Source organism: Stegodyphus dumicola, chromosome 2 (assembly GCF_044657685.1).
Source record: "Stegodyphus dumicola isolate Sdum_Otavi_A_Nest chromosome 2, ASM4465768v1".
NCBI classification, from domain to species: domain Eukaryota; kingdom Metazoa; phylum Arthropoda; class Arachnida; order Araneae; family Eresidae; genus Stegodyphus; species Stegodyphus dumicola.
The window spans coordinates 41408889-41425671 of NC_140769.1; the positions used below are offsets into that span (position 1 = coordinate 41408889).

The following is a 16783-nucleotide window of genomic DNA, read 5'->3' on the forward strand; positions in this document are numbered from 1 at the left end:
TGTACATTTTTGGTAACATATATAAAGAATGTAAATGGTTATTGTATTTACCAATGGGACCAGTTTTGAATCATTTTTACATTATAAAATAATTATATTATCTTTCTGTGCCAAAATTATATAAAATGTATAGCCGAAATATTCATAAATATACATGTCAGCGAAATATATGTATCAGCCATATTTCTTTTTAATTCTCTTTATCTGTACACTATATCATCTATTACAGCATTTTTAACCTGTTTTATTACTTGTAAACCATATCATCAATTATTTATACTGTGTCTAGTATTGAATAAATACAAAAGTCCTGTTTAAGTAAATATTTATCCATAAACCTTCTGACTGTGTACACAAAAAATTGTACTTTTTTGGACAAATATGATCAGTTTTTTTAAGAGAATTTTCATATTATCATCTAAATATACTTGCCATCCATTAAGTGCCCGTTTGGCTAAATAAATATGTCAATTTAATCAACATGTCAGTGTCTGTAATTGATTAAACTATGTATAATGTTATATGCTATAATTCACTTTTACTTTACTGAATCTGATGATTGCTATTTGTTTTTACTTTTCCCTGAGTAATATCTGTTTATAGTTATAATCCTCTTTCTCATTTAGTCCAGAATTTGCTCATCAGAAGCTTGAAGAAAAATGTAATTTTGAAGCAGGATGTTATATCCTTCGTGAAAGTGAATTTAAGTATGATGAATATTATGTAGATCTATGTGTAAATATTAATTCAACACACCCCGAAAAAGTGTATACTTTCAAGATATACAAAGATGAAAATTACTTTTATACTCTTCACGGATGGAGGGCCAGTTTTCCATCTATAGCTCAGTTACTGTCTTATCATTCCAAAGAAAACCATTTGAAATTTACTAGATGTATTCCTCCATCTGAGTATGGTGAGTTAATTTAAATTTTGTAGTATATCAACTTCTTTATTGAAGTCTGAAACTCTGTTTTACCTTTGTATCCTAATTTAAATTAATATTAGCATATAAAAATGTTTTTTTGAAGAAGACTGTTATATTATTTAGGAAAGCAAATTTAGCTGTGAGGGATATTATATTGGTCCTTATGTGAATACTAATATAACACCTTAAAAAAAAAAAAAAAAAAAAAAAAAAAAAAAACTTCGGGATATACGAAAATGAAAATGATTTTTTTTATACAAAACCTTTGCTGTAAAAAGTAATAATATACAGATATCATTTTGGGGATATTTTTCTGTATGAGAGAGAAATATACCAAGATCAGTTATAAAATCTGACAGTATTGGCCTTAGCTTAACAATAGATTTTTGGAGGGAGTGTAAGGTGCAACATTTTTGTTTTTTGAAGGAGGAGGGCTCTAGGATGCTTTTTTGTGCCTGAAATTCAGAGTTCTACTTTAATTTTATTCTTTATATTATTTTTTCAGTAATAATTATTTTTTAATTATATTTAATATGCGTGAATATTTCTAAACTGTTTTTAACTGTATTTTCATAAGATGATTATTTTTAAAACTAAGTATTCTTTTATAGATAAGACTGACCTCTTGCTATGTCGAAAAGAAAGTCATGGTAATCATAATCTTGTAACTAGAGGGGATTGTAGTTGCACTGCTCAGTGTATTCCACATGATGCAATAGTGTTTTCAAAAAATGTTGCGGAATTGTATGGACAGCTAACAGTAGTTTCCCATGGTCACCTAAGGCGTTCATGTTCAGATTCACGTTCAGTTGCAGTGAAAATGCTCCGTAAAGAAACTAAAGTTACCCATTTGCAGGTATTGCTGCTCATGTTAACTGTATGTGTATTATGTAAAACCTAACTTTTTTTTTAATTCTTTCATAAAGAGGATTAGCAATTTTTTTAACTCTTTTTGTGCTTTGTTTTTATGATGCTTTCTTATAGAAGTATGCATTTATCTTAAGTTTTAAAAGAGTTTTGAATAATTTGCTTAATTTAGAAGTACAAACTGTGTGAATTAGGGAACTAGATAACAATTGAGATTTGTCAAAAGGGTTGTGAAGTTATTACAATTATAAATGCCAATTAGATTTTTTCATTGTGAAGAAGAATTTCATTGTGAATATTTCATTGTGAAGAATATTAGAAGTATATATATATTTGGTGATTGATTAAAATGTTACAAGTATTTAAGTTTTTGTAGGAAATAGACATATTTAAATTTTAAATATCTCTCTACAAGCAGATGTTAGCTTGATGTGTGAAATATTTCAATTTGGAAAATCTGAAAAGAGTGCTTCGATAAAAAAATCTTGGTATTTTCTCATTGTCACATCCTATTTCCCAAAAAATTGCCAATTAATTTGAGATTTCATAAATTGTAGAAAAAAAAACTTTTGCCTAGCTCTCTCTCTCTCTCTCTCTCTATATATATATATATATATGTATGCCTCATAGATAATGTTCTGTTCTTAAATAAAAATTGAAAGAAGCAGTTCATTAGAAATGAGACATTATGAGAGGCAAAAAATTTATATTGCTATATTTATGTTTTAGTAGCTGGTGGATATTGTTCAGCAAAAAGGCAGTTAAACATGAAGCATGTAATTTCACATGGGCTAAAATGTATGTGTATGGATGTGCATTCATGGATTGGCTGTTGCTTGTATGCTCTAAAATATGCTAAAAATATGTTCTACCATATGTTGAAATTAGGGATGCAGATAATCAGAAAGTACAAAAACTGTTATCATATAGCTAAAGAATAATACACCAGTTTTTATATATTTATTTAATTTTTCCTTTCCTTCCTTGAAATGAAATTGTGGCAGTTCCTAAGCTAAATGGAAGTTAACTGGACTCTAATTAATGATTTCAATCCCAATCACAAGTAGCTGTAATTAAGGCAGTATATTTTGTCACAGGAAAAAGGGGCAAAATTAAGGGGGAAATCTTGAAATTGATACTTTTGATTTCTTAAAATTTTTTAGCTGAGAATTAAAATTATATTAAAAAATATTTACCAGATTAAAATTATTAGATAAATAGTGTACAACTAAATAAACATTATGTTACATAATTTTTAAATTGCTAATGATATGTGTGAAACAAATTTAGCCAACATTGTTAAATGCCATTGCATGAGATTAGGACTTAATTTAAATGCATGTCATTTTGATACATTATATTGTAGACAGCACCAATCTTTTCTTATAAACATGTTTTTAAATGTGCAAAAGGATTAATTGCCATTAGTGCTATTTATTGATACTGAGAGACTAAGAGTGAGGGTGACAGTTGTATATAACTTAGCAAAATGACATTTCTGCATATTCCAAAAGCCTTCACTAACTTGAAATTCTTTTACAATAGCCTTTGTAAGAACAAAGTGTGAATTTTAATTGGTCCTCATCTCTGAATGTTGAAATATAGTGAAAATAAATACAATTATTTAGTAATGTATTTTCTCCTTTTTTTTACTAATTTTATTGTATGAAAACCAAGAGAGGAAAATTATGAAAATAATTTAATTTCCAAAGGACATGATTACAGTAATAACATAACAAATGAAGAACAGTAGCAAATAAGCCATTGGTAACTATCAATATATTATTTATTTAAAAGAAACATGTATTATAATAAGAATACATAGAAATATTAACATTATAATATCTAATAAGATATCTGTATTTCTACTTTCCTGTATCTAATTTGGCCCACTCATATTGTTGCCCTCTGTTACTCCCTACACCTCAAATCGTTCATTGCTGCTGGAACTATTGTCTGTTTCGTTTGCTACAATTTGCAAGGTGTCATCACTCAGTCTGTCTTTCCATGTGTAATCTTCAGAATCATCATCAGCATTATATATATCCGTGTTTCCTTGAAGCTCTTCTCTATTGTTGTTTTATCAGTCAGAGCCCATGAACCTAAAATCTATGAGCAAATAACATTAAAATTAAAACAACCAATATGTAAATGAAATCCACCTTAAAATATAGAGGAGCTTGCTTTCTGAATGCCTTAAGGAAGGGGAAAATTGCACGAATATTAAAATAAGTTTCAGAATCTTATGCCAAAAAAACCTAAGGAGGAAAATATAAGTAAATATCTGTAAATTGTACATCCAATGGGAAATCCACCCATGCCACACACTGCTGCAATAACTAGCAACAGAAATCAATGCCCAGAGGATAATCTGTTGCTTGCAAGGCTTGGACTCTCTGCAGATAGCATGAGTGCAACCGATTTTCATGTAATACTCTCCAAACATTGAGCTGACTCACATGCAGACAATGTACAGTAACTCTTGTAATACAAGGTTGTCGTAGAGCTCTTGTTCCACTCCTACTCTCAGAGTTAGCAGAAAATGACCCGTTTTGACGCAGGGACCAATGTAACCTCTCGAACATTGTGGGCTTCAGCATACATCTATTTTTTTTTTTTTAATTAAAGAAACACAATAAATTCCCCATGTACCACATAGTATCTCATGGGGCTTACAGAAGTAAGTATGAAACTCAATACAAAATAAACAGAAGAAAAAAAGAAACTGAAATAAAATTAAGGATGATTACAAAGTTTCACAATAAATTGGCAAAAAGTGTTAAAAGCACTTCTCTCGGAATTAAATTGATAAAATTCTGGAGGCCAATTAATATTAAAGTTTTTCAGTTCCAGTTTCAAGACTTTTCTTTCATTCTTATATTTAGGACATAGAAGAAGCACATGTTCAACATTCTCCTTTCCACCGAGGCTACAATCACAGACAGACTCGGAGCTCAACTTAAATCTATACAAATAACTTTTGAAATTTCCATGGTCAGTAAGAAAGTAGGTTAATTTATAGTCTGTGAAGAAGTGATGATATGACAATCTCATCTTGATAGAAGGGAAAAATCTCTTTGTTAAGCTCCCTTTATTTGAATTAATGAATTTGGTGTTCCACGACTCCACAATGCTTTCATACATGACCTTCTTATAAAAGGAATTAACGATATTGACAAAAGTGTCAATTTCCCGCTTAGTCGCAGCCTTAGCAAGGAAATCGGCTCGTTCGTTCCCAACAACACCTGTATGACCACGAACAAATGAAAATGCAACTGAAATATTTTTATCTTTTAGGTTTTTCAGTTCTGTTTGAATCTCAATAATGATATTATTAGAAGAAAAAATACATTTTAAGATTTCTAAGGATGAAAGGGAATCAGTACAAATGAGATAGTCTGAAAAACAACACTATTTTGTTCAGAGACCCATTTGATGGCAAAGTTTAAGCACAAAAGTTCAGCTATAAAAACGGTACATTCATCTCTAATTCTAAATTGAAAGTGCTCAAATTCAAGACCATTTTTGAAGACAACAAATGCGAGACCAACCTTGCATCAATTTTGCTGCCATTAGTATAGCAAGTTACAGGGGAATCATCTACGGTTTTATTGCTAAACTGAATAAAATTAACAGCATTTCTTTCTGAAGGATGAGGAAGATCAGATGGAGGTAAAATACAATCATACTGAGAGGCAGCAGAAGCAGAAATATTTTCCTTATAAGCAATAGCATGAAGAATGGCAATGTCAATTGGAGGAAAGTCAGAAATTGCATAAACAGACTCATAGCTAACGGTACGATATCCACATATGACCGGCAGAAAAATCATTTCCAGTACAACCATAGCACTGCTTTGCTGTTCCCATTAAAAACGTCATACTTAAGTTGCATGCCAGCCTTTTTTCTGTTCATAAACTCACTCATCATGCTTGAAATCATAGTTGTGAATGACATTCTTTTTCTGATACATCAGATCACGGTTTGCCTAGCTCACTACTGCCCTGTACTTGCTGCATTGACAGCCAATCATTGCTGTAGTTCATATTACTGTTAGTGGTTGTAATTTTGAACATTTATTATACATTTGTGAATATTGTATTGCTGCAAAGGAGCACTTAGTGTTGATTTTCTAAATAAACACACTTTTCCTCCCGTGTCATTTTTTGCATTTGTGCTTAACATTTCACTAGACCCTACATTCCCATACAAAAAAATACATGTTTTAGCATGCTCAACCACCCCTCCAAGTTTGTTCCATGATCATAGAAACGCCCTGTATGTCTGGAGAGAGCATTTTTCTAGCCTGCATATTTTGATGCAAAACCATACTTTTTCTGAAATGACATACCAATTGTTTCTCATTTTTCGATTTAACAACTCAAATTATGCCTAAAAACCATATTTTATGAAATTCAGTGTGAAATTTGAGCATTAATTTGGAAATTTACCTTGACACACTTTTCACTTCCTTGTTTGAAGTAAAAAGGAAGTACTGTAATCGCGAAAAATTTCCTGGTATTGTATTTCAACGAAAATATTGATTTTGACGCTATCCAATGCAATTTAATGATGTTTTTGCATGACATCCGCAAGTAAGGACAGAATAAAGGACTCTTTTCCCCAAAAAAATTATAAAACTGATTTAAAATGAATTCTGAAAAGAATTTTTCATGGTGTCTGTGTGTACGTACATATCTTGCATAACTCAAAAATGAGTAGCCTCAGAACGTTGAAATTTTGTATATATTGCTATAACATGTAGATGTGCACCTCATATTTTGGTTGCAATCGGCCGCACCAAAAGTAAATATTATGTTTGTAAATTGTGTATTTTTTTTTTTTTTTTTTTTTTTTTTCTTCTTTAAAAATGATTGACTTGTGTTATTCTTATCTTTTGGTTAAGGGTTTTATGCCTTTAATAAATCTGCATGCAATATTTCTGAAGTTATCAACAATTTAAAAGTCGTTTGAGTGCAGCTAAGCCTAATGAATTTTGCTATGGTGGAATGTTTGTTTACATTTCAAACTTGGCAAAATAGCGCATTTGTTGCCAATCTAGAGAAACTAAGCTTTGCAACAACAAAGATAACTCCTTCTTTGATTATTGTGAATTAAATCATGCTTAATCTATTCTGGAATTTATTCAAGAAAATAAGTGTTTAAGATTTACTTCGTAACTTTTAATATAGATATTTTGAGTTTTTATGTATTTTTGCCTTGTCGGGAAGTGAGAACTGAATTAACTGAATGAGAAATATTGAATCTGTTTCTTTTTTGTTGTGTTTGAAAAGCTGTTTCTTTTTTTTTTTTTTTTTTTTTTTTTTTTTTTTTGTGTGTGTGTGTGTGTGTGTGTTTGCTTAATTTCTTTTATACATCGTTTTAGATTTATTATAGTATTTGAATAGAACATGTGGCAACAATTAGATAATTCTTCAAATGATATAAATTTATATGCATTCTGAGTTATAATGTGGAAAAAATGTAATGCTGTGAAGTGAACCTAGCACCAGAGTGTTGCTATGGTAAACAAATATAGTGAATTTTAAAAAGTGCATTTATTCTATTGTGGTTTATGTGCTATCGATGATGTAGATTTAATTTAATCTAATAAGTTTAAATGAAATAAAAAAAAAAAGTGTATAATTTAATATTCCGTGCAAGGAAGTCGTGGTGTACACATCAGATTTTTAAAATTTGTATTAAGAATTAATTCATACAGAAAACTTCTCAGTTTATGGCAACCTATTTCACTTTCCCTATCATTCTGCACAAGTGAAGGGAAAAGGTATATTTTTTTTTTACTTTCTTGCATATATTTTTACTTCATATTATATTTTCTACACTCTGTTTTTATTTTTAGATTTTTTTAATAGAATTTCAGTTTAATTATTAGAGTTGTGGGGTTGAATTATATTTCTTTATGAAGTCATATTAAAAATTTTTGTTTATTCATTCCTGTTGTGTATTTTAAACATATTTATTAATATAGTATAAATGTTTTTTTAAAAATTTGATTTAATTTATTTGAATAGCATTTCTTTTGAAAGAATACTTTGCATTTAAAAATGCATTCTGCATTAAAAGAAATAAGAAAATTGTATTTACATTTTAATTGAGTGATATGCATACAAATAGATGTTCATGATTTTATCGCTATGCCATTGCAATTCTGTCGCTCTTCATTTTGTTTGTTAAATATTATTTGTATTTCCAAACAAGTTCAAATCTTCCATTTTTTAAATTGCAAAATCAAATAACATTAAAAAAGACTAAATTTTAGTCAGTAAATAAAAGCATATAATAATAATAACTAAAATAAATAAAAACAATTTCCCCACCCCTTGAATCTTATTTCCTGAATAATTTTCTTGAGACACTCTGCAAATATATCCGCTATTGTTCTTCCGTATTTTATTTGCTGCATACCATACTCACTTTTGAAACAGCTTATTTTCTGCAACATTTGTATAAGAAAAGGTGTTGCCTTCAGGTCAGGACAGGTGTCATCAACAATTGGTCAGAGTACAATAATGAAGCAATTTTGTTAGCGAATTGAATGTTTTTAGAGGCTAGGTATTTTAAAGACATGAGATGAAAGAAAAGATGAATTTCATCACAATGAAAGCATTTTTAGCTGATATCCATACACTTTTTGTGATAAATTTATAAATCTCTAACAAATTTGGCTATGATGTGATATAACATTCAGTGGCATAATTTAAATTTACACTCTTCATTGAGAAAACAGTCACTCATCACAATGTTATTTCTTCTTTCTTTTTGCTAGAATAGACCCATTCACTGGAATATTTGGCACACTGCACTGGGTAAAAAACTTCAGCAAAATATTATTTGAATCTTCAAATATTTCTTCTTGAACATGCAAGTTCTATGAAGTGGTTTTTCGCAAACTGATGTTCCTTCTTATAATTTCCTTCTAATTTTTTTTTTAGTGTTGCCACAAGAATGTTGAATTTTTTCAACTGTTATATTTCCATAAATATTGAATTCTTATCAAATTCTTTTAAAACTTTAGTTGTATCTTTAAGAAAGACTGCTTTTCATTTTCTAGGTATTTTAACCTGAGAATATAATAATACTTTAAGTAATTACAAATTGAATAATAAATTAGAATCTGTAGGGTTGCTATTGTAACTGGAAACTAGAGTTAAAAATACTACAAACTCTATATTAGACAGGTAGGGAATTATTGCTATGTCTTAAAAAACTCATGAAATACAAAAGGTTTAAAAACCTTTTTATTTTATTCTCAGTTGAACCTGAAGACCCAGCTTGTGCTACAAACGAGATTTGCTTGTGGATATTTTAATTCAATGGAACAGACAAAGTCATGATGTAATCTAAGATAACACATTAAGCAGAATAAGTTGGCTCATATATTTTACTGGCATATATTTAAAGCATTGACTAGCAAGAATGCTAAAGCTGGAAAATCATTTTTTAAGAGAGCTAGTGAAAGATATTAACAGCAAGACGCGTCTGCCAAAAGCTCTGTCAACTAAATACAAAGCCCTCAGCTTATACATATAAAAGTAATTTGTATTCAGGCGAAGAATACGGAAAAGAGAAGTTATAGTAAAGAATTCATAATAACTGATTAATTAACCTAAGATATTTTACAAATCTAATAACCTTGCTATTAATAAGTGATTTCTCTAGTGGCTGAGTGGTTAAAGACTGCTGACCAATCCAGTCGAATGAGATAGCTACGTGGTTTTCATGATTTTACCCATTTGCAAAATGAATACAATCCACTTTTTCTTAGAAAAAATCCTCCATGAAGGCATTCCTCTTCTTAGACATATAACCTGTGTGTGCGTTGCCATACTTAAACAACCAAGCAATGTACTTAATGTGCGATTTTTAGACTAAGAAAACCAGACTCACTAAAGCTTAGTGTAGTTATCCAGTCAGGTGGAATATGATACAGTGCCATTTGTTGAATTGCCAATGTCACTTACTTAATTTGTTTTTTTTTTTATTAGAGTTAGCGGAAAAAATTACAAGTGTTAGATTTTGACTGGTATAAAATTAACAATATGTCCACAGAGAAGAAGCTTTTAAATTTTTGAAATTTTTCTACAAGAAGAACTTTAATAAATTCTAATGTAACAGACATTGTAACAGAAATAATAATAACGTGAAACTAAATATAATAATAATTATAACACATATATTACTAATGATTAGATAATTCTCATAATATACTAATTAGAATTCAGGTCTTAACAAATCACAATTTGGCCTTTAAAAATATATTTATTCTAAATCCTGTGTTTACATACAAATATATTTTGCTTTGAAAACGAGTCTTTAATGACAATTAGGGACCCTTTCAAACATAAACGACAGCTTGTTTAAGAAATTTATTATGCAGCAAAGGCCATAAAGAAATACCGTATTTGACGGCATATAAGACGCACTTTTTTTTCTAAATTTGGTCTCAAAAAAGTTACCTGCATCTTATACGTGAAGGACACAGGTTAACTTTCAATACTGAATGCTATTTTTAGCCTGGATAAAGATCTAGACACACATAACTTTTTCTACATCTACATGTGTGTGGCCTTCTAAATAAGAGTGTGTCTTATATGCCGTCAAATACGTCCTTAGACATGAAACATCTTCAAAATCACTTTTATTTTTTGCCTTTGCTATATACAGAAAAGGAAATAAAAATCTTATATTCTGGTAAATTTTGCTGCTGTTAGCATTTCTGTAGTAGAAGACAAGACATTTTATTTACATTTTTAGTGTACTCAGAAATATTGAATGCCTACATGACTCACAATTTCGAAATCAGTAAAATAAGTTTCATTGCATATAATATGAAGTTAAATAAAATAGCAGATGATAAAATGATGAAGGTAAAAGTTATGAAAAAAAAGTCTTTAAACTTTTTAATATTCCTTATAAATTAAAGAATATCTTTTCATGTGTTATTAACAAATATTTATTAGGCATTAATAATAAAAACAAGAGTAAAGAAATTTTAGATGTAACTCTAATATTTTGTAGGTATGCCTGATTCAAATTTTAAAGCTGGTAATTAATTTTTTGAAAAATTTGTAAAAATTATTTTAAAATACAAATATTAAAACATAAATCATGAAAAATATGCAAATTTTAATTGGATTCAACCTAATTTTTTTTATTCTGAAAGAAGGAATCAAGTAAAATAAAAAACATATATTAATAAAATTACCAAATTCATTTAACACTGAGGAGCTAAAATTTTGAGACCTAATTTTTTTAAAAATTATTCAGGCGGATTTTACAAAACTTAGCACTTTGGCATAATTTGAGGCTTAGGATAAAAAAATTAGTATGTCACATCAGAAAATGTTCTATTCTGTGTCAAAATACCTATGTTAAACAATGCTGTATATAAGTCAAATATATATCCTAAGTTGCACTTTCAAGACTTAAAACGTGCAAGTTGAATTTCTTCAATCAGTCTAGTGGAGAGAGATATGGGACTGTCCCCCTCCCTTTTTTTTCACCCAGTGTGCACAGCTGATTGTGATTATTGTCGACAACCTGCAAAAGATTATTGTACTTTTTGGTATTAATTCATTTCATGTTTGTCCCTCCTTAGGAATTTTTATCTCAATGTGACAAAATATTATTTTGGCAACATGATGCAATCATTTCCACCATTGGTATGGTGCTTACTAATCCTACAGCATTAATCATGGAATGGCTGCCAATGGGGACATTAGATAAATATCTTCAAACCCACGAAAACAAACTACGTCAAGTTGATTTAGTTGAAGCTGCATATCATATTGCTAGAGCATTGTGGTACTTGGTAAGTAGCTGTCAGGAATTTGCTTTTTATTTGTTTTTCCATTTATAAATGTTGTTCTTCTAATTGTGGCTTAATTGTTTTTCCATTTACAAATGTTGTTCTTCTGATTGACTTATTAAGCTAAGTCTCATTTTATTTTAAGGGAATTAAAATGTATTCATACATTTTTTTATCTACGAACAAAATGTAATTTTTGTTGTTTATAAATTAAGATATCATGTGTGATTATCTATAATTGAAGCTGAAATTTTTGATGTTATGTATTGTAAAAATATGTTGAACTAAAAATCTAAGCATAACACTTATCAGAAAAGTTAAATAGTAATTTTTTCATACATTTCCAATAAATATTTATAAATTCCATCTTGTAATCGTCTTATTTATTTCCCCCTTTGACTATATACAAACACACAGGATTATTTTGATTACATATATATAATTATTATTACAAAGCTTTTTCATATACTCTCTCCAAGGAACAGAAATTCAATTAAAGCCATGAATTATTTTAAGAGGAAAAAATTTTTTAGTCTGTATTTTAATTAGTATTTTCTAGACCTCTGTTACAGTAAAAAACAATAAAAATCTGTAAAGAAATATCCTTAATTGCAAAAATACCAAAATCAATACCAATATGTGTGCATATGTATAACATAAAACAGGCATTTAGAAATTTGAAAATTAAGATTCTAAATTACTTAAATCATGCAGTGTGCTTCAAAATTAATAAAATTATCATAGTGTAATAATAAAATAATTAAATCAAAATTCAAATATGTATATATATATATATAAATTTTGATTAAAAGGTATATAAGTTGGATACAAATTCTGTTACACTTAATTGTCCAAGTATGGATAAAAAGAAATTTTCATAATTTAATCTATTTAATATTTCATTGCATTATATTTTTACCTGTGTCTCATTCTTGGCTTTTTACTTCTGCTTTATGTAGAGTTAAATTTTTGTTTCATGGCATTTTTTCCCTTTTTATGGTTATAAACTTTCTGTAACCTATCATATTTAATTAGCAGTTTCATTTTCTATGCACTACATAACGACTACATATATCCACTTGGACTGGAAGTCATTTCTGTGGGCAAACACTTAAGTTGCCAGGAACAGTTAAAATGTAACAAGGGCATTTTGGAATTATAGTCAAGAAATTTGTCTGCTCATAAATATTCTGAAAATTCTTTGTTTTGAGAGCATTTAGTCACATAAAAAAGTTAAATAGCTCAAAGTTTAGTTATTGTATGTGATAATTTGGACTATATTTTATTTAAACCTAACTTATGTAAAAAAACTCTTGAAGCTTCTGTCGTTGAAAGCATAAATATGCAGGCAAATGAAGAACTGTGTTGTAGAAAAAGATACTGTAATTCAGAACTTGTGCTTGCAAAGCATGCTGCATGTAATGAAAATTAAAAAGTACTTTTGATCTCATATATATATATATATATATATGTGTGTGTGTGTGTGTGTGTGTGTGTGTGTAAAATATAAAAAATACAATGGCTTTGCTCTATGCGAACAGACAACCTCTAATTAACTTTCCACAATTTCAAGAGCTTTTCCCTAGTCCAGTACTTTCGAGAACATTCGGGCATGTTACGTAACCACTGCTATAAATGAGAAGTTCGTCCCACTTTTCGAGAGACTGCACCCTGCCATCGCTGCCATAAGACCTTGCCATGCTCTGTCGCTTCTTCTTTCCTTTGTTAGAATATTATGAAGTTGAAAGCTTAAATTTAATCTTATTTTAATTTAAATCAATTTTGGATATGTACTTTTGGGAAAGTCTGAAAGAATAACGATCTACCATTTGCACTGAATAAAGATATGGAGCTATAAAGTTAAATTCTTGTGTCGTCATTGGATGTCTTACTTGCACTCAGCCACAACGTCCGGATTCTGATGCCAAGCTTCGTCATTTCTGTGCCTGCCTACCACAATATTACAGTTTATTAAATATTATTATTAAATATATATATACACCTATATATCATATATATATTATATGTATATAAATACATAGAGAGAAAGAGATAGATAAACGGCAGTATTCAAATACATATGTATGTATTTCTTGTTTCTATCTAGAATTTATTGATTAAATTTCCCTACAGAAATCCAAAACCAGAAATCTCATAAAATATAGCTTATGGGTTCTAATTTCTTCCCTGATGATTTGTGACTTAAAGTATTTGCTTCAACAGTGTATTTCTGTGTGACTAATAACATGAAAATATTTAAATAAAAATGCATTTAAATCGCAAGAAGTATTTTTAAGTGTTCAATTTTTATATTTAATTTAAAGAATTTTAACTTTAATACAATTTTATTAACCCCATTTAATGTTTTATTTAAAAAATATGTCTTGCATGCATATTTCCAAAGTAAAAAAAGTGTCATTCATGCATCAGGCTATTGACAAATTTTGCTGTAGGTTGGAATCTATAGTTAGTTCTATTTTGAATATCTTCCATATTTTTTTTAATAAAAAGCTCATAAGTTTTTACAAATTACAATAACTATTTGTAATTTGTAAAAGCTGTGTTGTAGTGTGTATGGGTTTTATCTGTTTCTTTTTATGTCGCAGCTTTTCTCATGTTACAAAAAACTTTGTGTGTTTCGCCTTTATTTTATCTGGCTGTGTACTGTACTTTCTTTATTTATGAATTTTTTTAATTCATTACTTATAATTAAGTCAGATAAATGGAATGTAAATCATGCTGTATTTGGTTATTCACATGTAGAAGATAGCTTTGCATAGCTGATTTTTCTTATTTTTTCCATTTACAGTTGTGTTTTAAATTTTATATTAACAAATTAGTAAATGTAGTGTGTTCTGTGATTGCATTCAGTATGTGAGACTGTTTCCTGTAGCTCTCTAATAATTTTAACCCGTGCTCCAAGCAGTCCAAGATTACAAAACATTATAAGAACTTTTCAGAAAACATTAAAAATACCACTAATATCAGAAAGACTAAAATTTTATTCATTTATTAGTATAAAAATATTTACATACACTTACATATGCAGTCTTACAGCTTTCTATTTCAGTATATATTCTGAGTACTCCCACTCTTCCATGGAAAGTAGAAAACTCTGTAGTAATTTATTTTCTAACACATATGCATTTAATTTTATGGGAAGTGCAAGTTTTAAGAAGTCTTGTAAAGCGGTTTAGAAGTTATTTAAATTGATCTCTGTTCTTCAGGAAGTCCTGATGTAGTGCATGTCATTATCTCTGAAGTGATCAGCCACATAGTTCATCTCAGCTAATTAGCATGCCACTACATAACTGTGACCTAAACTACATCCAACTTCTAATAAATACATTTTTCTTTTGAGAAATGTGGAATCGATCTAATTTTCACTTTTCTAGATGTTTTTGATAGTTGCAATTTTCTTATTGAAAGAAACTGCCCTCTAAACTTCATGTTCCTGGTCAAGGAGAATATGCAGTTTGTCATTGGTAATGTAGTGATAAGAAACAAGTTTATCTGCCTACTCATCTGCTTTTGCCTTTGTTTTTGCACAGACTATTAAACTAGAAAGTAAATTAGTTCCTGTTTCAATAGATTTTATGTATTTAATGTGTGATTGTGTTCATTTGCAATTTGCTATGCAGGACATCTTGTAATTCCTGTAATATTTATTATATGGAATATTCATTATGCAAGAATTCACTATATCCTTTAACTTGCATAATTTATAGATTTTTATGTTTAAACTTCAAAATTATCATATGTTTTATAAAAGCAACAGATAACATACTGCCGTGCAATATATTAAGAATGGTGATGGATTTCTAAATTATATTGTGCAAACATGTAAAATTGTATTATGGTTTTAAATAAATTGGCTCTTTGTTTATCACTCTTTCGTGATTATTGTTGATGTAAATTTCAAAATAAAGTAATAATTTAAGTATTATTTTTGCAAAATATTTCATGTTTTATTTACAGATTTTTTTGGTCTGTATTAAACATAGTCATATTTTATCAATATGATTTGCTACTTATGAGCTTAAGAAATAATATATTTAAATTATAATCATTTTTCCCCTAACCAGGAAGAGCAGCAATGCTGTCATGGAAGTATTAGGTGTCATAATATCATGGTAGCATCACATACTGATAATTCCTTCAAGGTGAAATTGGCTGATCCTGGTGTCATCTCATATAGTGATGCAGAGTATGAACTTTTTTATGTGAAATTCTTTTTTAAGAATATTCTGCGATTAGTGCTTGAAATATTAGTAATTTCTTTTTTAACAATTTTATATCTAATCCTTAAGAAGAAAACTGTTAATTCCTAAAAATATGCATTTTTAATATTAACAGCTGCTAAGACTCACTAGTATTGCGTGGATTGTACCATTAAACAGTGATAGTTTCTTCTAGGTTTAAATTCTGTAATTAGATGAGTTGGTTGCTTAGGATTTTTGTAGTTTTTCTCATGTATAATGTGAAAAATGAGGGCCATTTCCATTTTGAAAATCCTCAGAAAGCAATTATTTGAATGCTTGCAATTATCAAATAATTTAACTAAGCATTTCCCAACCTGTGATCCATGTCCTCGGGGGGGGTATAGGATGTTCAGATGATTATTCAGTAGCACAAAAGCATGATCAGTAATGAGGAGGGGAAATTATTAATAGATGCTGATAAAAATCAAAATATTCTGAAAATTTAAATTTAGCACTGTTAAACATAGAAAATGCCGTGGTTCGCAAAGCAACTATTTATTACTGAGATATGCAGAGATACACACAGGTGTACATGCAAGCAGAAATAAGTAAGTACAAGCACTAGCAGCGATAAGCGGTTACAGAGGTCATATATATAACTTTATAACAGATCATGGTTTAACAAATCATAAACAAGACACAATAAATAACCAATCAAAAGAAACATACAGAATGGGATTAAGTTTCAGAATAACTCGGACCTGGCAGAAAGCTAATGAATGTATCGGACTTGACAGAAAGCTATACTTCCTTTTAACCAGTAAGAATGCGATTACAAATATCTCAACACTCCCCCTTAATCGCACATTATACAAAACATAAAAGAATTACACAATTTTTAAACAACTCGATAACAGTTCATAGAATTTTGTTTTGGACAAAGCCTTAGTTAAC

General features: G+C 29.1%; 1 protein-coding gene across 4 annotated transcripts in view; it reads left to right on the forward strand.

The window, feature by feature from the left end:
• The window catches only part of hop (tyrosine-protein kinase hopscotch), a 99284-nt gene that overhangs the window by 37196 nt on the left and 45305 nt on the right, over window positions 1–16783 (forward strand). For all 4 annotated transcript variants that reach the window (XM_085810624.1, XM_085810622.1, XM_085810623.1 and 1 more), the window contains exons 6-9: window positions 627–916; window positions 1540–1784; window positions 11418–11630; window positions 15713–15834. In XM_085810624.1, the coding sequence (XP_085666750.1) occupies window positions 627–916; window positions 1540–1784; window positions 11418–11630; window positions 15713–15834 (870 nt within the window). The remainder of the gene's footprint in view (window positions 1–626; window positions 917–1539; window positions 1785–11417; window positions 11631–15712; window positions 15835–16783) is intronic.